This window comes from Carassius auratus, unplaced genomic scaffold, assembly GCF_003368295.1.
Source record: "Carassius auratus strain Wakin unplaced genomic scaffold, ASM336829v1 scaf_tig00215870, whole genome shotgun sequence".
NCBI classification, from domain to species: Eukaryota; Metazoa; Chordata; class Actinopteri; order Cypriniformes; family Cyprinidae; genus Carassius; species Carassius auratus.
Genome location: NW_020528285.1, coordinates 187,042 through 211,636, shown reverse-complemented (window position 1 = coordinate 211,636; position 24,595 = coordinate 187,042). Strand labels below are relative to the sequence as shown.

Sequence of the window (24,595 nt, the reverse complement as noted above, 5' to 3'; positions counted from 1 at the left end):
TGACTGCGCGCCCACGCGATCCGCTAGGCAGATGCGGAGAAAGCGAGAGAGGAAAGGCGAAGCATCACTTTAACTTAATTGAACTTTATCTCCCGAACACTGGGACTCTTGCCGGGCGTATTTTATTACACACCCAGGACTGACAATCATTTGAACGAACGAGGTTTTTTTGTGTTGGAGTCCCGTTTGACCATGGATTCAGTCGCACCTGGGAAAAAAAGGTAACGTCAGTCTGAACCAGGACCACTTTCTGTGTTTTGGTATGCGCGTGTTTTGGTGATATTGTTTCAGTAACTGAATTTTGTCATTTCCTTGCAGTTGTTGTCAATAGTCTCTCAATAATTTCCGCCTTATAACCTGTTGTCACAATTCATACCTCCGTATGAATGAAACCGCGACAAGAGTATTGATTTCACATATTTGAATGCTTTTCAAGCTTTTTTTTTGCTTTAAAAAGAAGTGTAGAAATGGATCAGTTATAGAAAACAATGTTGTTATAGAAAGTCAACTGGCTGTATAACAGTTGTGCGCTGATTCGCGAGGTTCCTTGAACAAAACAGATTTTTTTCAATGAATCAATTGAACCGGTTCCCAAAACCGGACTGAATGATTCGTTCACGAATCAGACTGAATCGAACTGCTGTCGAGGCATGAAATCTGCCTAACTGCAGTGAGAACGGTCTTTTACGGCGTTAAATCTGATTCAGTAAGTGAGCTAAGTAGCATGTCCAGCTAATCAACCAATTTACTTTAATAGCCGAAAAACATAAATAAAACGTATGGCACTGTATGACAGTTTTTCAACACACATACAAGTCTTTTTTTTTTTTTTTTTTTTTTTAGAATCACACTAAATGTAAATGCTAATTATTTTTAGGTTCTGAGTTACTGTTTTTATTTATTTATTTTTTTATCAGATGAATCATGGTATCAACAAACTGGAGACAACCTATATTAACTATTCATGGCGTTACTGGAACATGTTTTGCAGATGTCGAGGGACCAAGCGGTGACATAACCACGTCATTACTTAAAGGAATTGCGGGGTGAATCCGTTTTCAAAACGAACTGAATTCACATTACTGACAAAACTATAGAACTGAACTCTTTTTTACATGATTCACAATAGCTCTAAAATAGATCTGATTCTGTATTTGTCTGTCAATTCCAAGAGGTTTATTGCACAAGCACAGTGTTGAAGGATTTCCGATGAACCCACTGAACCTCCATGTCACATATAGTGGGTTTGATTGATTGCTTCCTTTAAAAATCACTCAGGAGTCTTGCTGGAAGATAAGGCCTAGTCAGTGCCATTTAATTAAAAAGCGGAGCTAAGTGCTTACAACTATTCACGAGGCAGCATTTCAAATATTGAAAGAACAGATTTTTTTTTTTTTTGCACCCTATTTTAAATGTTTTTTTTTTGGGGGGGGGGGTCTTTTAGTGACATTCAGTGTAACAGTAGGCTACTACATTTTTTAATTATGTTCACTGCTGATTTGCAGGTGACTCCTAATTAATTGTACTGCTAAAATATATTTAAATAATGAACTTTATAAATATGTAGTTAACTAGTACTCTATATTTACATTTATAATGACTGAGTAACGTATGTAAAGTGTACAGTGTCACCCGTTTTCAAATGTGCAGACACATGAAGGTTAGATCTTTGGTGTTGCTCTGCTCTCCTCTGAAAGCCGACTGTAGTGTTTTGCTCTGGATCAGCTGACACCTCTCCTCTTGGCTCTATGGTAAAGGTCCCCTGTGTGCTATCAGCTTGTGGCCTGTCGCCGCTGTCATTCGCAGGGGTGTAAAACGAAGCCGAGAAAGGTTAGGCTGCTTCTGCACTTATCAAACCAGCCATTCATTCTCTTAGAAACAGAATTCGTAAATAGAAGAGACTTTATTATCAGTCAGTTGATGAAGAATGTTGACCTTTGCTTGAATAATGTCTTGCCGTTGGCCTCTAATGGAAGAGTTTTTATTTGTATTTAAATTTTTTATGGATTTCATTAACAGGTCTCTGGTGATTGGACACTCCTCAAATGTGTTATAATGTCTAATAAAGGATCCATGGGATGCCAAGAAGCTCTAAATTTTGCATGAGCGCTTTAAAGGATAGGATAAAGGCATTAACCTACATTCTATTCAAAATCCGGCATGATCCTATATCGTGCCCTGTTAAACACACAACTTAACTCGTACACACAGAGAGCGTTTCTGTTCATGCTGTAAAGAAGTTCAGAAGGAAAGTCTCTTAAAAGTGGTTATAAATACACCAACATTGTTGATACTGAGGGTCGATGTGGCAAATGTAGTGGAGATACATTAAACAGAGATGTATTCCTGCAAGAGTGTGTATGCACTGTCCTTGCTAAAATATTTAGACCATAGTAAGGGTGCCTTATGCTTGTGTGTTATAAATAATAAATCATGTAGTCCCTTGCAGGAAGCAGTTTGTACTGGTCAGAAGGAGAGAAAACAGAGAGCAGGTTGACTGACGGAAAGATTATTGGATCATTATTATTAAAACATATTGAGGGGCACAGCTCATCTCGCAGAGGGGGCTGTGATCATGCTAAAGGCTCCATCTGTCTGTTCTTCACAGCCTGACTCAACACGTCTGAGATGACTTCTTGAATATTATATCAGTGTTTAGAGCGTAACTGCTATATTAGATACCTTTATCATTTTAGTTTAAAACAGTCTTGCTTAAAGCTTACCCGTGTGCTCATATGGTGTGTTTATATTAGTTAATGCATACTCATATTAGTTAATGGATATGTTATCATGACCTAACAATGGTATGTAATGTTAATTTCTACATACAGTAAACCACTAAATACTACATATTTAACATTTCAGTTTAATGCTATTTTTCAGCTATTAAAGTTTCAGTATTTTAGCTAATGCATTAACAAGTGTTTACAAATTGAACCTTATAGCAAAGTGTTCAGCAACTTCCCTTGGGGCTCTTTGTTTTCTATTATACTACATGATGCTCCGTTTGATGTTTTAATGTTCACTCAGCAGGGGTTTGTGGTTAGCTTATTTTTTCCATTGTGTTACTGTTGTGTTTTTGTGAGACTGTTATCTTAAAATAGCCATCCGTAACTTCCTACAGAACAGATGTATTGTCCCTTACAGTCATCTACAGAAGTACCAATATGTCCTTCAGTATATTGAGACAAAAATGTAGACCTGTATGCAGAAGCTTTCAGGGTTTAGGTAAAAGATTTTGACAGATGAAGAACACTATAGGGACAGATTACTTTTAAATATACAATAAATAAATGTATGGCAACATTAGAATGTACAGTATGAAAATTGTATATTCATTTTGAGACTTACTAAAGATTACATTGAACATTATTATTAAATACTCATTTTGTAGTGAGTGTTAATTGGTGATGTTAAAATGTTATAATGTTAAAATATGGGACATAAGCATGCACAATTAAATATCTAGACCAGGAGCCGGCATAATGCTGCTATAAAGCATGGCTCCATTGTAGTCAAGGTCATTGCAGTGTGAAGGTTACTCAGATATGCTAATGATGGAAACAGATTTGTAATAGGGTTTCAGAATTGTATACTGTTTTGTGCTAAACATGTTTTTCTACATCTCAAGTGCATAGACATAAAAGGACCTTAATGAATTCACATTTGTTTCATTATTTATTTCTAATTATTGTATTGAATGGGATATGGTCAGCAGGGTGACTGAAAGCTCTTGTGTGTTGTTGGTGCATGACTAATGCCTTTTTAGTCTTCGCTGCTCTGTTGCATCTGAAATAGCATTTGCAGATAATGCTCAAACAGGTGGAGTGATTCAGAGAAACAGACAGGAAGAGGGGTGAGACAACTAAGTGGTTTCTTTAGCTTTCGCCTTTCAGGGTGATAGGCTGGCCAGCATCCAGAGGCCTCTAACTGTACTCTATCAGTGTACAGACCACAAAGTGAGCTCTCAAAGAGAGTTTGAAAGTGTGTTTGTGTGTAAGCTTTACATCCTCTAATGTACGACTGAGTCTTGTCTCATGAGGGGCCTTAGAGAAAGACAGAAAATACACACACACGCAAGCACACACACACACAACACACACACACACAAACACTGCAAAACAGTCTTACTTTTTTAGTCCACTTGCAGACAGACAACACTAATGGAAATAATGATATTGTATAATGTATGCTAACAAATAAAACTAGAAGAAAGTATCTATAACAAGGGGCCATTAAAATGTCTTAAAAAAACAGAAGTCCAAGGAGTAATAAATTATATAAATTATAATATTAAATGCATTACAATTATTAATGTATTGTCCATAAAGCTGAGAAAATATTTAAGATTTAATCTTATTTCAATGGAGTTATACAATTTTTGATTGTAATAATATTTCATATTTCCACTGTTATTACGTATATTAGCCAGTCACTTTTGTTCCTGAATAAATCAGCATTTTGAACAAACCAGCTGAGTTTACTGAGTTACTATTCAAGGTCTCACTCATAAAGACAACTGTGTCCTTCATGAGTAAATTAGCATTTTGAACAAATCAGTTGCACGAATGAGTTACTACTGGTGTAATGTGTAACCCGCAGAAAGAATCATTAATAAATCCCCCACCACTAATTAGATCGACAATACATTTGTTTTACCTGCCAGGGTTTTTAGAATAAAAATATGCTTGTCAGTTTTCTCATGTGCATCTGTCAATCACAGGCAGCAGTATAAGATGCATCCTTTTCAACATATATAAGTACATGGCAAGATTGTGCCCACTGAAACATCTTATGCCAGGACCCAGATGCTCAGACATTACCTTTACACCCATAAGTATGTTAAATGAGCACCAAACTAAATTTGACCTTCACAATTGCCGATTTGACACTGTAAATTGTGGCTTCTCATGATTCAAATCTTGAGGAAGAGACAGAGTGTAAATGTAAATCAAGCAGAATTAATTAAACAGTGTTGACATCTTTGACTAGTCTTGTCCACAGATGTTTTATGAGCTCTTGGTTTTCTGCATTTGCCCTGAGGCCAGCTCACAGCAAACATTACGATGTCTGGAACTGTACAGTAGGACCTTTGTGTGTTTAACCTGCCGTGTCTCCACTGAGTCTCTGTTAATAAGGTGACTGTCTTCAGCCTGCCTGTCCTCAAATAACACAAAATTACACAGCACCCCACAATACAGATCCACACATTATAATATACATTATTGATTGTTTATTATTTATTTCAAAACAGAAGCCCTAGAGTGTAACGTCATGTCATGTTTTTATATTTTATCAGCATCCTCAATAATTTGTCTTGCTCGACTGCACCTTTGCTTAATGTTTGGAGCTGGTTAATACACTGTGAAACTTCCATTTTGAAGCTCTATGATGTATGTTTTTGAGTGTTTCATATCACACAGCTGTGTATTGCTGGCAGCATTAACAGCACAGACCCTTGTTATGGATTATAAATGTGCATGTGTTCATTATAGAGTGAGTTCAGAGCGAAGGAAGGAGAAATCCAGAGATGCGGCACGTTGTCGGAGAGGAAAAGAGTCAGAGGTGTTTTATGACCTGGCCAGAGAACTGCCCCTCCCCCACAGTGTGACCTCTAACCTGGATAAAGCATCAGTAATGAGACTCGCACTCAGTTACCTGCGCCTGCGTAAACTACTGAACACAGGTGAGAGAGACAGATGTTCAGTGAGATTGATTTAGTAGGTTTGCTGTGTTTGTTACTGACAGAATGTGTTTATCTCTCTTTAGAGGTACTGAATGTGGAGTCGGAATTAGATTCTCAGTGGAACAGTTCATATATGAAAGCTCTGGATGGGTTTCTCATGGTTCTTTCTGCTGATGGCGACATCGTCTACCTGTCAGAAAATGTCAGCAAGTGTCTGGGCCTTCCTCAGGTGATTTCCAACTCACATCCTAAGTGTTTTTTTTTTTTTTTTTTTACAATTATTAGATTTGATTATTATTCTTGTTATGAATGTTACAATTCATCAGCAACATTTAGAAAATCTGAAATTTGGTTACAGTTTGGCCCAATTCAGTTTGACATGAATATCATTTAGATTCGTTCGAATATGCTGAAATGGTGCTTAAAAACATTTGTGCTGTTTAATATTTGTATAAATCTTTTCACGATTCACTGATGAATAGAAACTACAAAAGAGCATTTGTTTGAAATAAACATCTATTAGAGCATTATATATATATCTTTATTGTCACTTATGAACAATTTAATATGTCCTTGCTTAATAAAAGCATTAATTTTTCTATAAACAAATATTACTGACTCCAAACCTTTGCACAGTAGAACAAATAAAAACAACAACAACAAAACTATATGCAAGGTTTTACAATTGCATGCTTAATTTGGCTATTATTACATTGGGGATTACGGCAGTAATTGTTATAAATTCCATAATTCACATTGTGAATCTGTATCCAGGTCTAAGAAATTCAAATAATAACCTGATTTATTCATTTTAACCGTTTCTTTCCCTTGTAGATTGACCTCACTGGACACAGTGTGTTTGAGTTTACTCATCCATGTGACCATGAGGAGCTCAGAGAAATGCTGGCACACAGGACTGGTAATATCCTCTATTTTCCTCTCTCTGTCTCAGTCAAAATCATGATCAGTCATGCTCATCTCCCTCCCTGTTCCCACATGTAGGTCTGTCTAAGAAAGTGAAAGAGCAGCACACAAACAGAAGTTTTCTATTGAGGATGAAATGTACACTGACCAGTAGAGGGCGCACTGTCAATGTCAAATCTGCCTCCTGGAAGGTACCACCCTTTACTTGTGCTTCACCTTTGACCATGTGACTGCATATCAGTCTGAAAGCATCTATGCAGTGAAACTGGATACAATTTTTATCCCTATTAGCCTCTCTTTCTGACAGGTGTTGCGCTGTTCGGGCCATATCCACACAACAGATGGCATCAAGAAGGGTCTGTGTGAGGAAAAAAATGTGTGTTCAACGTACCTGGTGCTCATCTGTGAGTCTATTCCCCACCCGACGAACATTGAGGCTCCTCTGGATTCTAGAACATTTCTCAGCCGCCACACTTTAGATATGCGCTTCACCTACTGCGATGAGAGGTAAAGTCCCAGGACATCTGAGTGCTGTACAATAACACCTGCACCGCTCAGCACAAAATATGCTGACCTATGCAACATCTGACTCGAACATCTGAGCAACATTTCTCATAGGGTGGACTCTTTTAAGTCCCTTAAAATATTCATTGCTGGGATTTTTTGTTTACTTTTTGATGCCATGATGCCCCAAATATAACGATTTTAATATGAGAACTTTATGTTTCCAAAATGAAATATTATTTTATGAACTATTTCAACAGATTTTTAAAAAGAAATTAAATTACTTAAGAACCAAACAGTTCTAAATTATATTCTTTTTAATTTTCTATTCATTAAAAATTTTATGGTTTCCATTAAATCAGCATATTAGAATAATTTATGAAGGATCAAAGGTAATGTATATATTTTTATATTATATTATTACATTATATTTATTTTTAAACCTTTCCTCGTCACAGTATTAAACCCAGAGCTATTGCTAAATATTATTTTTAAATGCTAAAATATTTTTCACTATTATCAGATATATACACATTAAAAAAACTGTCTATAAAAGAAAATAATAATGTCATTATTTATAACTACAAAGAATACTAATGAAAAAACCAAGATTAAAAATTACATACTTTCAGTTTGTACTATATATTCAGTAAAAAAAAAAAAACTTGCTTCAAAACCTTCAGAATATTGTGAAGTAGGTCGTCTGCTATTTTTGTCTACCATTTCAGGACTAATGGATATTTAAGGAAGTTTTTATAGATGCTGAGAAAGTCTGGACTAAAGATCCAGGCTTATGGCTTGGATTTCTTCGCCATCTAGTGGTGACTTGTGAAAGCTGCAGTGTCACAGAGCAACTTGCAACTTGTGTGTGTTTGCAGGATCACAGAGCTGTTGGGTTTCGAGCCAGTGGATCTGTTGCAGCATTCTGTGTATGAATACTATCACGCGCTGGATTCTGACCACATGACCAAAACACACCACAACCGTAAGAACATACACTGTAAATGCAGTTCACTTACATAAGCCTAAATGAAGATGCATCGTAATGCTTTATATATATATATATTTCTCTTTTTACAGTGTTTATAAAGGGACAAGTGTGCACTGGACAGTACCGGCTCCTTGCTAAAGCAGGAGGGTTTGCTTGGGCAGAGACTCAAGCCACTGTGATCTATAACAGTAAAAACTCCCAGCCGCAGTGTGTGGTCTGCATTAACTACATCCTCAGGTGAGACTTTACAAGGATATCTAAGTGTGCACTGAAACGCGTGTGTCGACCTGAATACCAATATGTGTTTGTGTTTGTGTAAGTGGCATTATTGTAATCCTTTCTTACTCTGCAGTGGCATTGAACAGCCCAAACAAATCCTGTCCCTTCAGCAAACCAACAGCACAAAAATAAAACAGGAACAGGAAGAACACTATGAAGAGTCACTCGGAACTGAAGTGAGTACGGAAGAGTTGAAAGAAGCGATAAAGGCAAATAATGAGAAGAAAGAGGAGTGTGTGAGAGAGGAGCTACATGACAGCCTGAAGGGGGAGCCAGAAGCACTGACTGTAGCAGACCCTGTCCTCACTCTGGATATCACCAGCACAGGTTTGAACACCACAATCTACATCAGATTTATTAGTTGTTCTGAGACATGGAAGTTTCACGGTCATTCACACTATTTCAGCCTGCAGTAAATTCTGTGTCTTTTCATATTTTAGCTTTACATGATTGATATTCCAAAATCCAAATCATTATTGTGATTATGAGCTCATTGGTTTGTAGAGCAAGTAGTTTTACAGTTTAGTGCACTTTGTTATTTTTCTTGAAGTTTTTTTGAAAGTTTTTCACATTCTTAGAAAATTGCTTCATTCAATGTTGCAAAATAAATAGATACAATATGCAGACATATTTATATTGTATGAAAAGTGTTTAAATATTTCAACAATTTAGAAAAAAGTATAGGGGAGTTTAAACATCCTTGCTGTATGTTATTTCCTTGCAGAGTCTGCACTTTCTGTGTTGACAGAAATACCTCTCTACAATGACGTTATGTTGCCCTCTTCAAGTGTCCTGCTACCTCTCTCACCCCTCTCTCCTACCTGCTCCTCCCTAAATGATGATGATCCCTCCACAGCCCATCTACAACCTGACGACTTCCAAATCCCACAATCTTCGCCTCCTGATCCTTCCAGATCCCAGGTAGAGTCTAGTCACAATTTGAAAAGTGCATTTCCTTACACTTTACAGGTGTTTTGATATAATTTCTCTATTTTGTATTGGTTGTTTGTTCATGTTCAGGTCGATCTCCCTTTGGATTCAGAATTAAGTGACCAGCTAAAACCGGATCACGTGGAGAGACTATTTTCCATGGATATAGATTCCAAGACACCCTTTAATACAGAGGTAGATGACTGTTCAAACTTCCACACAGATGTCTGTATAGGTCCAAGATGACCATATCAATCAACCAAAATAACGTAAGACATGTACTGCACCCTTATGTGCTCATTTAATGCTATTGCTTATGATGATTTTTTAGGGAGTGGGTTTGGATCTGGAGATGTTAGCTCCATACATTCACATGGAAGATGATTACCAGCTGCGGACTGCTTCTCCAGCTGAGTCAATGTGTTCCAGCCCGGGTTCAGCGCTTGAACTGACCCCCTCCAGCAGCACACAACCTGCCCCTGCTCTCCCAGCAGCCCCTCTAGACTTAGTGTCCAGTGACACTGTTCCACAGAACACTAGAACCACAAAGCAGGACAACAGCAGGTGAGACTTCATCTACAGAGAGACATGCTTGTTGATCAGATTTATGCTGCTGAAAACAAACGCTTAACAGATGAACAAATAAATAGTTATTCAAGAACAATCTGTTTGCTGTTGCCTCTATCTTTCTCCCCCACTTTCTGTTTCTTTCTGTAACTCTCTAGGGAAATTATTCAAGACAGTGATATTTCTTCCAAATGTCAGACCAACCCAAAGCTACTCAAGAGAAAACTGGAGACCATACCTCTGTCTGAAGCAATAAGGCTTGTATGTTTGTGCATTAGTGTACTGTTGCATACCTCTCTGAAATACTTGATTCTGAGTGGTCATTCACTTCAATGAACTGTAAGATATCTTTGTTTATAAAACAGAACCACGTTCAGAGCTGCTGTAAAATACGCTTTAAACATTCACATTGTGACCTCATTACATCAGTAATAGTGCACCACTATTTGTGTGTGTTGCTTGGGAAGTTAAAGGAATAGTTTCCCCCCAAAAATCAAAATTTGCTGAAAACGTACTCACCCTCAGGCCATCCAAGATCTAGATGAGTTTGTTTCTTCATCAGAACAGATTTAGAGAAATTTTGCATTGCACCACTTGCTCACCAGTGCAGTGAATGGGTGCCGCCAGAATGAGAGTCCATAGAGCTGATAAAAACATCCACAATGAATCCACATGAATCCAGTCCATCAATTAACATATTGTGAAGTGAATAGCTGCTTGTTTGTAAGAACCAAATCCATCAAGACTTCAAAATAACTTCAAATCTGAATCAGGAGAGAAATATGCATGAATAAAGCACTGTTTGCAAGTGAAAACAACAGGGCATGGTCTTTTTTTAACTGGAGGAATCATTATTAAATTGAAAAGGGCTTAATGGTGGAGTTCATGTGAGAATTGTGATGCTTTTAACACCTCTCTTTCTCTATTTTTCATATTTACATTTTTATATTTCTCCAAATATTTATTTGTTTGCTAAGAAGCTGTGAAATAAGCAGAATAATGTGCAGTCAGCTGGGCATTATAACAGAATAATCCCCTTTAGGGTGTTTCAATAAGACAAACAATAGCACTTATCTACAAAAACTCATAGTGGGACATTTTGATATTTTAAATGTGTGTAAGGAGAGTTTATGACTGACTGTTGATGGTGTTTTTTCCCAGGGTTCTGTGCTGCAGGTGGTGACTGATTTTCCAGAGAAAAAGGTCAGAAAATCAGACGCTTCATCATCAGAAGGGATTCGTCATGCGACGATACTGTTGCTGCCATCTGGTACGTCACCATGGAGACTGGTGTGAAACCCTTGTGAATATTTCATGATTGTACAGTGACTAATTGCTCTTTCTGTTTTTCCCACAGATGTTGCAAGTAGGTTATTGACCAGATCATCAGAGGGTGGAGCCGTAACGATGCCCCTCCCCCAGCTTACCCGTTATGACTGTGAGGTTAATGTGCCTGTGACTGGGCGGCAGCACCTGCTACAGGGGGAGGAGCTACTGTGTGCCTTGGACCTACTTATTTAATTAAGCCATACTTATGTTTTCCCATGATTAGGGAGAGATCAGTGGCATTATGGATTAACTTCCATTACAAAGAAACACTGGTGAGCAATCAAAACAGCCGGGATGCTTCTGCTTCTAAAGAGTCGATGGTAGATACAAGCTGGACATCAAAATGCAAAAAAAACCCAAAAACAAAATATATACAAAACTAATAAATAATAATCAATGAGGGTAAAACAGAATGTGTAGAGCGGTTATGAGCTGTGCTCTTCCAGGTTAGATATACGCACAGAGAAGAGAATATATATATTCTATTCTATATAAGATTGTGTTGTGTAACAACTGCAAATATTATTCTTGCACAAATGACATGAATTTACCTGCAGCTTTCAGAAAATGTTATTTTATTAGCACTGCTGTTTTTATAATTACTTTCAAGGTATGTCTAAATGTTTTCTTTGTTCAGGTCTCTATGTGTCTCACATGAAAACGTGGATGTAAATGAGTGTAAATGTTGTGAAATGTCTAAAGTGGCTGTTATTTTAATCCGTTTGATATAGTATACAGCATTTTAGAGTAGTAAGCATTTGGTAGAGTGATCCACACTGCTAAAACTACCTTAATGTTGAAATTATTACTCACAGTTGTTATTATTATTGCTAGAGATTTCTACTTGGTTAAATCTCTGAATATATCTAGGGCATTAACAAGTTAAATGTTCTCTTGTGTTCTCTATACGATTCCTGTGTTATGTTAACAGTGGCATATAGGATGCATAAGATATGGTACAATGCTTAGTGTGTGAGCTGTGTGTTTCTCATGTTCTCCTTCATCGTGTCACATTGTCTTCAGGACAACTGTAGTGTCTGTGACGAATAAAAAAGTTTTTCAACAACATTCGTCTTTAAATACCAATGTATGGTTTTAATTTAAAGACTTCAAAAACGATTTTATACTCAATGAGTATTGGATTTCAACTAATATATCTTAATTTGTGCTCCGAAGATAAATGAAAGGGTAGTTAATTAATGAGAGAATTTTAATTTTTGGGTGAACTATCCCTTTAAGTCTTTACATTTTTACTACAATATACATGGGCCAGTTCCTACACATGTAAACTCTTAAGTACCTTAGTCTAGAAAAAAATCATAATTTAAACAAATATAATTTCACCTATTATTGTTTTAGGCCTTTTTCCATTCTCTACACCACTAAACCTAACCCTTCTGTGAATAAGCACATTCACAAATGAGCCAAGAGCGTCTGCAACAGTATTTGTGTGTATGTGTGTTCATCGAATACAGCTCAGAACAAGAACTGTATTCAATTACTGGTGTCCTTGCCAAAGGACTTACTTCATCACTCAAGACGCTGCATGGGCTCTTTATTTGCCGTGCGAGACACACATACATACAAAACCTCAGAAGCTCCCTTCCACATTTCTGTGGGAAAATACTTACTCATGGAGAATGGCTTTATTCCTTGGTAACATTATACACAGCATTTTGTATCTGTGTCTTTCATCCAGGTTGAGTGAATGGCCCTCATTGAATTTGAAGGAAAATCCCATGATTCTTGCTTTTGTTGCTATGGAGAGGGCTGTTCTCAGTTCCTATGGACTGTTGCACTTTAATCAAACACTGACCAGTTTTCTGAAGGCAGAAAAAGGACTTTCTATTTTTTTTGTTTTTCTATTTAACGTTTTTTTCTCATAAACATTTTTCATTGTTCATAGTGCAGGAGCAGTAGGTTTGTTAGTGTACACAGAAAAAAGAAAGAAAAATTGGTGCAGAAATAATTTTAAGTCCTAAATTGCTAGGAAATTTCTCGAACAATTACAAAGAAGCAAAGTAATACTTCATATTAAACGTTACATGTTTTAGTAGAAAAACTACTTATTTTCTTGTAAAACTACACTGAAAAGTTCTGCATTGGCTGATATTATAAAACAACTCTTTACTTTTGGTATCACTTTGCTCATCAGTTTTCTCATGTTATCTATCAATTGTGTTTTATTTTTTTTACAACGACTCTTGCAGGGCACTTATTACACCAGCAGGTGGCGAAGAGACTGCCTTTGTGAGTGAGTCACTGAATCACTCACACAAACGATTCTTCCAAAACATTATTCACTCACGAATGCAGCAAGCGACAGACTTTGTTTGTGAGTCACTGAATCGATTTGTTCAAATAAAAAACGAACAAACAGTTGCTAGTGTGTGTTGATAGGAGTTGCTGCTGATTTTGCTGTGGCTTGGTTTGGAACTTTTTTATTTTATTTTACTGGCGGAGCAAAAGTAGACAACGTAAGTGGCAATATAATGTGAATTTCTTGATATTAGCTTATTAACTTATTTATTGAACTGTTATCACACACTTATGCTTGTGCTGCCTTCGCCTGTGGTTGAATCAAAGCCAAACAACAGTACGTTACTTCGTTATACAAAAACTCAGCACTGAAAAATGGTATTCGAAGCACTGGTGTAGACATGGAGGAGCACATCTTGTCATAGCCAATGGACAAATAAATAAATTAAGGTTTGTATTTCTTTTACAGCTAGTCATTCTCGGGAGGTTTGAATAGTCCATCTTCATTAAAAAATACATTTCTCTGTGTATAGATACAGTATGAAGTTAAAATACATGGTTTATGGTTACATGGTTTGAAAGGTGTTTTTTTGCACTCTCTCATTAATCAGTATTAATTATACAGTGTAACTTTCAACAGCTTGATGACCCGTGGACCATATAAAAGTTTCAGTTTGAAGTATTCAGAATGCAGTTTGGTTAAGGGTAACTGATCCCACATCAGTGCTACTTTACAAAATCTGCTGAGAGACTGGAAAAAGAACATCAAACACACACAGTCTCACAAATGGGTTTCCTGTAGTTGATGACTGCACATGGTATATTGATCAAATGCTAAGCGAAAGCATGTGTAATGGACTGAAGATGTCTATCTCTTCCTCAGCTTTTACTGAGCTCCAGCGGACAGCCAGGAGGCCTGTTTTCACTTTCGTCTGTTAAACACACTTACACACACATCACTTTTCTTACTCATATACAGTATATATATATATATATATATATATATATATATACACACACACCTATATACACGCACACACACACAAAACTATTTGTCCTCAGAAGACCTGTTATAAAACCTTTTTACATCTGAAAGCTTAACTGTTTTCTATGGACACACACCAACAGAAAAACCTCATATATCCGCCCGGCCACACACAAACACAGCAAAGATTTTTAATAAATCAGATCTCTTTCTCTCTCCATAGCTACATCCTTTTAATCTATTCCTCCTTGGAGGAAAATTTTATTCCTCAGAGGTTGCTCTTTCATAGCTCTGGAGACATGACTGAATTATCTCAAACGTCTTTTATAAAGTATAAAGTTGTTTGACTCAATACCCCAGGAGAAATAAAATTGTCACAAATGAGACGACTGTGGACATTCAGAATTATATGTTATGCAATGTATTGACATGTCTGACCTCTGGTTCTTCTGAAATGTGAGATTATCAGTTTAGAAAATGTTTTATTGCAGTATCTCTCCAAGACAGCAGGAGGTGTCAAAGTGAAAATGACACAATGACTTCGGCACAAGGCCTCGTGTTACTGTACAATCTACTGTTGTAGTTATGAGTGTGAGGAAAAAATCTGGAAACAATTATATTGCATTCAAAACCCTTCAAAACAGAATGATGTCATTGCTAATGGAGTGAGTCTAAATGTAGTTAAGGAGAGGTAGTGTGTTTACATGCTCTGAAGGGCAGTCTTGTGTTAGCAGATGTTGCATGTAGATCCCCCAGGGCCAGTGTGGCGTGATTCATCAGATGCAGCTGAGTTAAACTCATAAAAGCTCTTTGTCACTTAATTAGTAATTTAATATAACATTTCACTCTTTGATTTAACAGCAGCTGACCTTGAATTGATAAACTAGAGAGGGAAGCTGACAGAGGTCAGGTAAATATGTAAAAACTGGTATTTTTAAATGAGAATTGAGTTTTTGTGCTGCTGAAGAAGAAGAGAGAACATTTATTCAACCATACAGAAAGTCATCAAACACACATTAAATGTTTTTTTTTTTTTACAGTTTTATTATGCTTACATTTTTTTTTTTTACATTGATATACACCATAATATCACTTTAACTAATAAAATCCTAGGTAAAATACATGCAGGGTGAAGAACTACAAATAATAAAGTTGTTTATTTACATATAGTCTATTTTTATGATAGTAAAGAATGTCAATAATAATCTGAGTAGTGAATGACAGAATCTACTAAATTTTTGTCAGTGTCAGAACACAGAAGTAGGAAATTGTGCAAATGTAAATCTATAAAAACATTTGCTTGCCATAAAAACAAACAAACAAAAAACTACATACTGTGTGTTGTATTGTACTCCGAAGGTAATGCCATTGTATGATTATTTTTTTTGAAAGCAAATATTTTCAACTAATTTATAATTAGTAATGAATACATGTGATTAAGTATAAGATGATGTAATGATTTAATTTAATCAGGTCTTTAAAATGCATGTGAAGATATTTCAACAGAATATGTTGCAGTGGAGGCTGTCATTACTTTTATAGCAATGTTGAAGGAAACATGGAGACCCCTTCATGATCATGCATCAAAACAAATTCTCTTTCTCTTTCTTCACCTGAAGTGATTCTGATTATTTCTTTGTCTGCATGTATGATGAACCTATAGGAGTAATGAAAAGAACTGCTTTTGGTCAGGTATTGCTTTATGAGATGGTCTAGACATGCTATTAAACCATGACATGTGGGCTTCTCTTTCTGCAGCCAGACTTTTTTGTTCAGTAAACCCTCAGCAGTGAGGCTCTCCAGCTTTAACTGACATTTAGTTTCCACAGTTGCGCATGGCCCTCTGTATTGAGTGGTGTATGTTACTGAGAACCTGTTGCATGTGATGTGTAATCTTGTCAGATTCTCTTTAGCAACAGCTTCTCGAGCCTGTGTAAAACAGGATTTAATCTCATCCTGGCAGGAGTGGTTGAAAAAGTGCTTGGCCTCAATTAAATAACTATTAATATTTTGCTCAAATTGATCACAGATACAGATATTGACATAGTTTTGATTGTTTTCTGAAGTTACAGTAACAACAATGTTGTCATTCTGACCCATTTGTACATAAGAGTAATTTCCTTTGACTAATAATTTTGAGTACAGTTTTATAGGATGGTTTCTAAAGAATCTCTCAGCAAAGTCCAAGTTGGACAGAAGGTTTCTGTCTTCAATGTTCTTTGTCTTCAGTTCATGCATCACAAACATTATGCTTTCTGTGACAGGTTGAAAGCTGGGGTAAGAGCTAGGAAAGAAAAAGAAAGAAGTTAAATGAAAGTTAAACTTCTTCCTGCAAAACAACATGAAAGTACTTACAATGAATAGTCCATTGCGGTGATGCAGAGGGAGGAGATAATTTTTTCAAAAATTCACCAGAATTATCCACACTGTCATCGGATACAGCAGTCTTTTGTGACAAATAATGTACAGTCATACAGGGTGATCAGAAGTGATAAAATTAACCAATCACATTCATTATACTGTAGGGTATATTGCAGAATGTTTTTACCTAAATTTCCTGTGGTTTACAATTACACAGTCGCCACCCAACCCACCTGTCCCATCACCACCACCACCACAAAACAAACAAAACAAACAAACAAACAAAAAAATGTTTGTTGTTGTTGGTTTATTAGTAATTAAGTAATATCACTCTAAATTTGATCAACCGATTATTTGATTATTTTTCAAGTAGTCTACAGCATGACTTCCAGGTTGTTCCAGCCCATCTGTCAACACATTATTACAGTTCTTATTACATACAGTTCAGATATTGACCTTAGAAGTCATAATATGCAAATTGCCAGAGAAAAAAGTAAGCATAAGGCGTATAGGCCCCGACTTTACCAATGGGCCAGAGGGCAAATGTGCAAAAATATATTGTTTTCTTTAGAAACTTTAAGATCTCTATGCTTTGAATAGCCTAATAAGTTGTTTTGTGTGGTTAGTTATTCTAGTTTAACTGAGGCCTAACGTTATATGAAACATTTTCATTTAATCAGTGTTATCAAATATCTCAAATTACTTAGCTTGTAAGAAACGTTAGTTTGTGTGGCGATGGCTACTTTGAACAATCAGAAAAAGACAGCAGGACTGTCGTCTTACCTTAATCTTTGTCCAGTGGTCAAATGGAAGGTAGAATTTTGTTCGGTGGGAATAACAAAACTATTTCACTGTAAGTTTCGAGTTTCAGTTTCAGAAAGCTCTGCTGGATATGTTAGTTTCATTTTCCATGAAACAAGCCAGTCCTTGTGTAGGTTGGGAGAGTTGAAACACGCCTCGTTGCGAAGAAATGCGTCACAATTAAAAACAATCTTAAATCGGCTCACAATATGTTCATTATCTTCCGTCTGAATGGAAATATTGCATATTGACACTAAAAATTCGGAGTTTGTGCCCGTCATTTACCACGTAATTTTCTGTGAAATCGGTAAAAAAAAAAACGGCTCGTCCAGACTACAAATTAGTGAGGTGACTGGATGTGGCAGGGGGAATGCAGGATGCTCTAGTAGGCTACTGTACTCTGCATGTGAGGTGCAGCTCTCCATAGATGATTTTGAGCTCCATGTGATCCAGAACTGATGGGCTTTTATCTGCTTCCATGCTCAGGACGTCCCTGGCCTGTTTGAAGAAGGTTTACAGCTCATCATAATGACAGCAGTGTCCAGCAAAGTGATTTTCTGCTGGACTGGAAGTTGTGAGCTGGGATATTGATCTTTTGGATGAGAATATATATATATATCCTATTTCCAAACTGAACAAGCACCCTAAAAAATATAGGCTATTAATGAACATTTTCTTTGGACTCCTCTCACTAAAACTAACTCGGGTAAGACATTCTGTTCTATATTAGATAACTGTAACTATTATATGGGTATGTGAAATACTGTATTCTGACTGAATTTGATCAATTCAGGGTAATGAAAGACCCATGTACTTCTGACCACTATATTTATTTGAGATAATTACTTTTTCATAAATGACTGCTGTATGTGATGACAGTATGGATTATTTGAGTGAAATTCGGCCTGTTAGAGAAACTTTTCTTTATCTCAATGAACACCTCACTGTAAGTATATGATGATAATGATCTGCAGAAGGAAGTTGAACTTTCATTATATATATATATATAAATATATATATATATATATATATATATATATATATATATATAGCTTTAAGATCCTTTTGCTTTGAAAGAGCAAGTCAATAATAAGTTTGATTGACATATGAGACTTAATGGACATTTATTCAGTGTTATCAGATGTAAACTCTTACAACACTTTAAAATACTTAAGGGTGGTCCATTTTGTCCATGTATTTTGTGTATAAAACATCTGGAAAAAGACAAATGAAAGAGAATGTTTTTAAATTGATGTCATCATGAAATGCTGTTTTCCAGTGTAGGCTCTTCACAGTCTATTTAACTTAAAAGTAGTAAGTTAAACACCATTAAGTTTTCCACTTTCCAGGAAACAAATGTTTAATTTTGTAGTCAGGGAGAAATAGAAGAAACAGAACAGGAATGATGACAAAATAATTTAAAGAAACATATAAACAACAAGCTGTATTGCACTTTATTTAATGTTTAAAATACTGTATCTGTCAAACAATAAATGAAAACACACACACCAATTTACAATTGAGATTAGGATTATACTATCTCTCTATTGAAGAAAATCTGCCATCTAGCATGGGAAGTAATAACCACAGTCCCAAATGCATACAATTATTAATGTTAGTATTACTTAGGAAATTTTAGTTCCGCACCCTTCATAACCTGATTAATAACCTATATGCCTGGTGTTCTCCTGTATAACTGAGATGAAAGCAGATGTTCCATGATTCCTAATCATATTCCCATAACTAGCACCCGCTGGCTGTAAGCTTTGTTCTGGGCATCGGTGAAGATGAAGTACTTGGTTGTATGGTTATCTTTTCTTCCAGTGACAAACTCCAGCATCTCCCCATTACCATGGAGAATTATCTGTGTATTATCCTCTTTATACTGGTTAGAATGCTGCAGCATGAACTGAAAACACGTGAGCAGGTCTTTCTTCATCTCACCGCTTTTCTCCAGTTGGGTCTTTGTCTCTAGGATCTTCTCTAGTGACAGCGTTTTGCCCAAGAAAACTCTACGGCGTGGCTGGATGTGGAGGGTGTGCAGGGGCTGATGGGTACTGTACGTGAGGTGCAGCTCTCCACAGGTGATCTTGAGCTCCGTGTGATCCAGATCTGATGGGTTAATGTTAGCCAGGGCTTTTGTAGCTTGCTCGAAGCAGCTTTCCAACTCATCACAACAGTGATGTCCAGCAAAATGGCTCTCTGCCAGGCTGGAGGTCGTGAGTCGAGATTCTGGATTGATCCTTTGAAGGAGCTTTGGACCGTTTGTGCCCAGATGTACCATGCAGGACAGGACAGGTGTTCCGGCAGTGATACACACCAGGTGGCACTCTCCTTCCAGTGTTAGAGAGACATTATGCCGCTTGGAAGCAGGAAAGGCCTCCAGGGCTTTTATAGAGAAGTCAAGACTGGTTTTCAGTAGTGAGTCCAGCAATCCTTCCTGACGGATTTTCACCTTTACTGACAGGAGTGAGTGCAGATCAAGAGAAGGTACCGTGAAATCTCTCCTTTTGGGAAGAAATAAACAAATGGCCATTAACTCTAAGGGAAAATTATGGTAACAAAGGATAAAAAAAAGTTTGGACAACCATTTTTGTCCTAAATTTTTGTCCAATTTTAATAATGAACTTTCATATATTCCTTGCAGTTAGTGAATAATTCTCTATTGTACATGCATGTCGCCCGGCTCGCCCTTCAAGGGTTTTGTTTTTTGAGGACTGATTGACTGTACATTATCCCTATATATAACACATATAAACAAATCCTTTAAATACACTATCTGAAAGTTTTAGTCAAAACAATCCTGATGCATCTTTGTATGAGGTCATAATGTATTAAAGGTCCATCAGAGGGAATTTAGCAGTCCCTGCTAATCAAATTATTTCTTATTTGGTAACAGTACATCTCAAAGAGAGGGCATAGTCTCCACATACACTCTATATTTTGGTTAAAACCTCTAAACCTAACCCTACCCATAATTTATTCCCCAAATGAGTGGGAAATGAGAGCTGATTGACAAGGGTGTAGAAGCACCTAACTCTGGTTGTAAGCCTAAAACAGATCTTTTCTGAAAAATCTTAATTCTGATTGGTTGATTGGAATGTTGTTCCAGGATCAACAAAGGTGTCGCCTTACTGGGCGGAGTGTACATACAGTTGTCACAAAAAACCTGTTTAGCAAAACAAAACATTTTGGCCCACTTAGCAACCATAAATACAGGTGATTAAAATGAAAGAACCAAAACTTCCATGAGACAACTTAATTATATAAATAACAAATGTCAAGGTATGCTTTATGACAGTAAGGCAAACAATAAAATGCATCTACTAATATAATATAGCATAGCAAAATAAATGGGCTTTTATGAGCTTATTCATCTGTTGCTTGCTAATATGTCTAATACTTTACAATAGGCTATGTAACCCAGATTGTTCCATTTATTGGTACAGTACATTATCTTATTGTTAGACCTATCCGTGACTAGATGGGTGTGAGTAAGTGCTAATGCATGACACCTGCGCCACTCACAGGTCTCGAATCCCACAGAGTAGCTCCGGAAGGATAAAAGGAGGAGTGACGTCAGTGTAAGAGGAGAGAGTACCAGGCCAGAGGTCTCATTTATAAACGTTGCTTACGCACAAAATGGATGCAATTTTCCATGCGCATAACGTGATTTATATATATATAAAAATAATTACTTGCTGTAAATATGTATGCATTGTACAAAGATTATAAACCATGCATACAAACTCTTTTTCATTGAGTGAGAAAAGTAATCACAGATTATAAACTCTGTTTTCATGTGGATATACTCGTTTACATTAAATATTCAACTCGAATTAAAGGAGATAAACACTGAAATTACATAATTTTGAAAACAACATAATTACATAATTTCATTAAAAACAAACATAATTTTACTGTGACATGGTATTTCTTTTATGACACAGAAGAGTGCTATAGGTGCACCGTGCACAATAATTAATCTTTAAAATAAACTACAGATCATGTTATGAAAAATATTTTAGCGAGAACATTGAGCGATGATGCACACTTACAGAGATATTATGGTGGACACTGCTGGATTACTGTACAGCTACAGCTGCACGGAAGTCTTAATGTCGTGTAAAGTCATCTTGAAAAATACCAATATATTTGAAGGATATAACTAGGAGAAAATGGTAAGATTTGCATGTTTCCTTTTTAAAATACTTTGTCAGTGAAGCACCAAATCAGAATATAATAAATTTAATTCGATTTGAGTTGAGTTGTTTAAAACAATTGAAATACATTCATCCGCCAGGGGCTCTTTTGTGTTTATTTTAATATTAAAATCTTGTTTAAATCTTCGCTGGTACCTGCCTCCTTTTCCTGTGACTACTAACGCACGTCCTTTTTTTGCTGAGTTAGATGTGTTCCTAGGTCAACATATTTTGTTGACCCTGGAACAACATTTTACTCCACAAATGTATTCTTGACCATATCCCTACTCCTAAACCTAACCTTAACCATTAATATTCCCTAAAATCAGAGGAAATTATAGATGTATGACACTGATGTACAAGCACCAAACAGTGATTTTAAGCGTAAACTTCACAAAATCTATAAACTGGTTCTTCAAATCTGATTGGTTAATCACAATGTTGTTCCAGGGACAACAAAGATGTTGTCCCAGGAACATGTCTCACTTGGTAAAATCAGGTTCAGCGACTACTAACACGAGTACATTTCACTGTAATATTAACACAGTGTAAAGATTTACTGTAGTGGAATTTTTCTTAAACTTTTGGATTCCAAACAGGTTTGATACTGTGTTGTTGTAAACTTTCTGATCTTCCTGAATATTTCAAATGAAATCTACATTGGTAGAGGCAACTTACTTCTCACACATAGCGGAGGACATCAAAGTTCAAAAAGCAATTCTTATGGTCCAGTCCAGTGAGTATGGACTCTGTTGAACACAAGATACAGTAAGTATTTTCAACTACTAATAAGTAAATGGAACAAGTAGACATTTTTTTTCTGTGGTAATTTTGTGACATAAGTATTATATTAAAGCCATATATCCCATTTATCATCTTCATTGTTGAGTTTTTGCTTTAAGAAAACAGCAAATGACATACTGATCAAATTCCGTCAGAATCAGTATTCCACACATATAACAGTTAAAGTTATCTAATATTTATTGCATAGAACAGAATGTTGTATCGAAGTTAGTTTTAGTGATAGGTGTACAAATAAAATCAGCATAAATAGCCTATATCTTTTAGGGTGCTTGTTCAATTTGGAAATGAACCTTCTTTTAGATTTTAAGATTCTTTAAATTTCAATAATAATAATAATAATAGTAAAAGTCAATAATAGGTTCTAGTTTGTTTGACATATGAGACTTAATGTTCATTTAGATGTAAAACTCCTACAGCACTTTAAAATACTAAAGAGGTTTGTCCATGTATTTATGCATAAAACATACAGAAAAAGACAGTTGAACAGAATTACCTATTGTAGATCTTTGTTCAGTGGTCAAATGAAAGAGAATGTTTTTAAAGTGATGTTTTCAGCAAATGTTGTCTTCTACCAGTTTAGGCTCTTCACAGTCTGTTTAACTTAAAAGACCCCAGTAAGTTTCAATTTCAGTTAAATGTTACCACCACTTTCCAGGAAGCAAATATTTCATTTTGTAGGCGGGGAGAAACTGAAGAAACAGAACAAGTATAACGACTATCTCTGTATTTCAAAGAAAATACACATAGAGCTGTATTGTAGTATATTTAATATTTAAAATAATGTATCTGTCAAACAATAAATGAACATACATTTAAATTCAAATACAATTTTTGATTCCGTCTATCGAGTGCTTTTTTTTTCTTCACCTGTGAGGCCTGGACATTACAATCTGAGCTCACAGAAATGAGGAGTTTAGAGAGACTGAATCTTTGGACTGCTTCAAACTAATCATTTAAGAATCACTGGAAAATAAGGTGATAATAAATGCATATTTTGAGACGAAAACAAAAGCATTTTTTAACATTGCATGCATGTAATCCTATGAGACTTCGAAAACAATATTAGTAACCATTAAAATGGCATAATAGGGGCACATTGTTGGATGAAGTGCTCTTGAAGGCTTGGTTCATCCAAAAATTTACACAAATTAATATATTTTTGATGCATACCTGAGAGCTCTCTGACCCCAAGAGTAGTACAATGATCAAGGTCAGAAGCGTAACAAGGACATCGGTCCATGTAACATCAGGGTTTCAATCATAGTTTTATGAAGCTATGAGAATACATTTTGTATGCAAAGAAAACAAAAATAATTCAATTATTATAAATAAATAATAACAATTTGTCTCCTCTGCATCACCCTAGCAACATTTTGGTGAGTATCTACTGAATGCAAACAGCGTATGCTGTTCTGTGTCAACTGTGGCACGTGGATCCGCTGATTTCACTCAGATCAAAGAGCAAACTATAGAAAATGTATAAAAAATGTATCTTCATGGCGCAGCTGACAGAACAGCCTACACTGTTTGGGTTGAGTGGATACTCTCCAAAATGGTGCTAGGGTGATGCAGAGGAGACAAATTGTTGATTAAAGTAATAAAGAATCATGCACACTGCACAACTATTGTTGGTTTTATCACTTTGTTTGTGGCACTGTACTTGGTCGCCCCACGCACAGTAAAATCTCATTGGTCTAAAATCCTGCTCCATAGAATTCTTTGTATGTTCTGATTGTCTTATTGTGCCACGTCATACAGCATTTACAACTGCAATTTCAGACAGATTAGTTCCAACACAATCACAATGGCAATTCCATTTTTCTAATCTTCAATATAACAAAACAATTTAACAATGACCAAAGATCACAAGTACATTCCAACAAACAAACAAGCAAACAAAAAAAACATAGCTAGGCTAACATAGCTATGTGTAATTTAGGTTTATGAGTAAGTAATTTATTCCAGTGTTAAAC

General features: G+C 36.1%; 2 protein-coding genes and 1 long non-coding RNA gene across 3 annotated transcripts; 1 reads left to right on the top strand and 2 right to left on the bottom strand.

Annotated features, from left to right (window-relative positions):
• The first annotated feature begins 170 nt into the window (after window positions 1-170).
• LOC113096095 (hypoxia-inducible factor 1-alpha-like) lies at window positions 171-12,272 on the top strand. The gene is made up of 15 exons (XM_026261490.1): window positions 171-221; window positions 5,496-5,686; window positions 5,770-5,915; window positions 6,521-6,605; window positions 6,689-6,801; window positions 6,918-7,117; window positions 7,993-8,099; window positions 8,195-8,342; window positions 8,458-8,711; window positions 9,109-9,305; window positions 9,405-9,509; window positions 9,646-9,878; window positions 10,040-10,142; window positions 11,043-11,151; window positions 11,239-12,272. Exons 1-15 carry the CDS (start codon window positions 193-195, stop codon window positions 11,400-11,402), a joined length of 2,184 nt encoding a protein of 727 aa, XP_026117275.1. The 5' UTR covers window positions 171-192; the 3' UTR covers window positions 11,403-12,272.
• Window positions 12,273-15,492: 3,220 nt separating this feature from the next.
• Window positions 15,493-17,730, bottom strand: LOC113096097 (uncharacterized). Its single transcript, XR_003288452.1, has 3 exons — window positions 17,599-17,730; window positions 16,810-16,900; window positions 15,493-16,738 (listed from the first exon to the last, which is right to left on the bottom strand). It is a non-coding gene; the product is annotated as an uncharacterized LOC113096097 (long non-coding RNA).
• A 1,068-nt stretch (window positions 17,731-18,798) lies between these two features.
• Window positions 18,799-23,231, bottom strand: LOC113096096 (uncharacterized). The gene is made up of 3 exons (XM_026261491.1): window positions 23,116-23,231; window positions 22,497-22,567; window positions 18,799-20,123 (listed from the first exon to the last, which is right to left on the bottom strand). Exons 2-3 carry the CDS (start codon window positions 22,517-22,519, stop codon window positions 19,346-19,348), a joined length of 801 nt encoding a protein of 266 aa, XP_026117276.1. The 5' UTR covers window positions 22,520-22,567; window positions 23,116-23,231; the 3' UTR covers window positions 18,799-19,345.
• Between the last annotated feature and the right edge of the window lie 1,364 nt (window positions 23,232-24,595).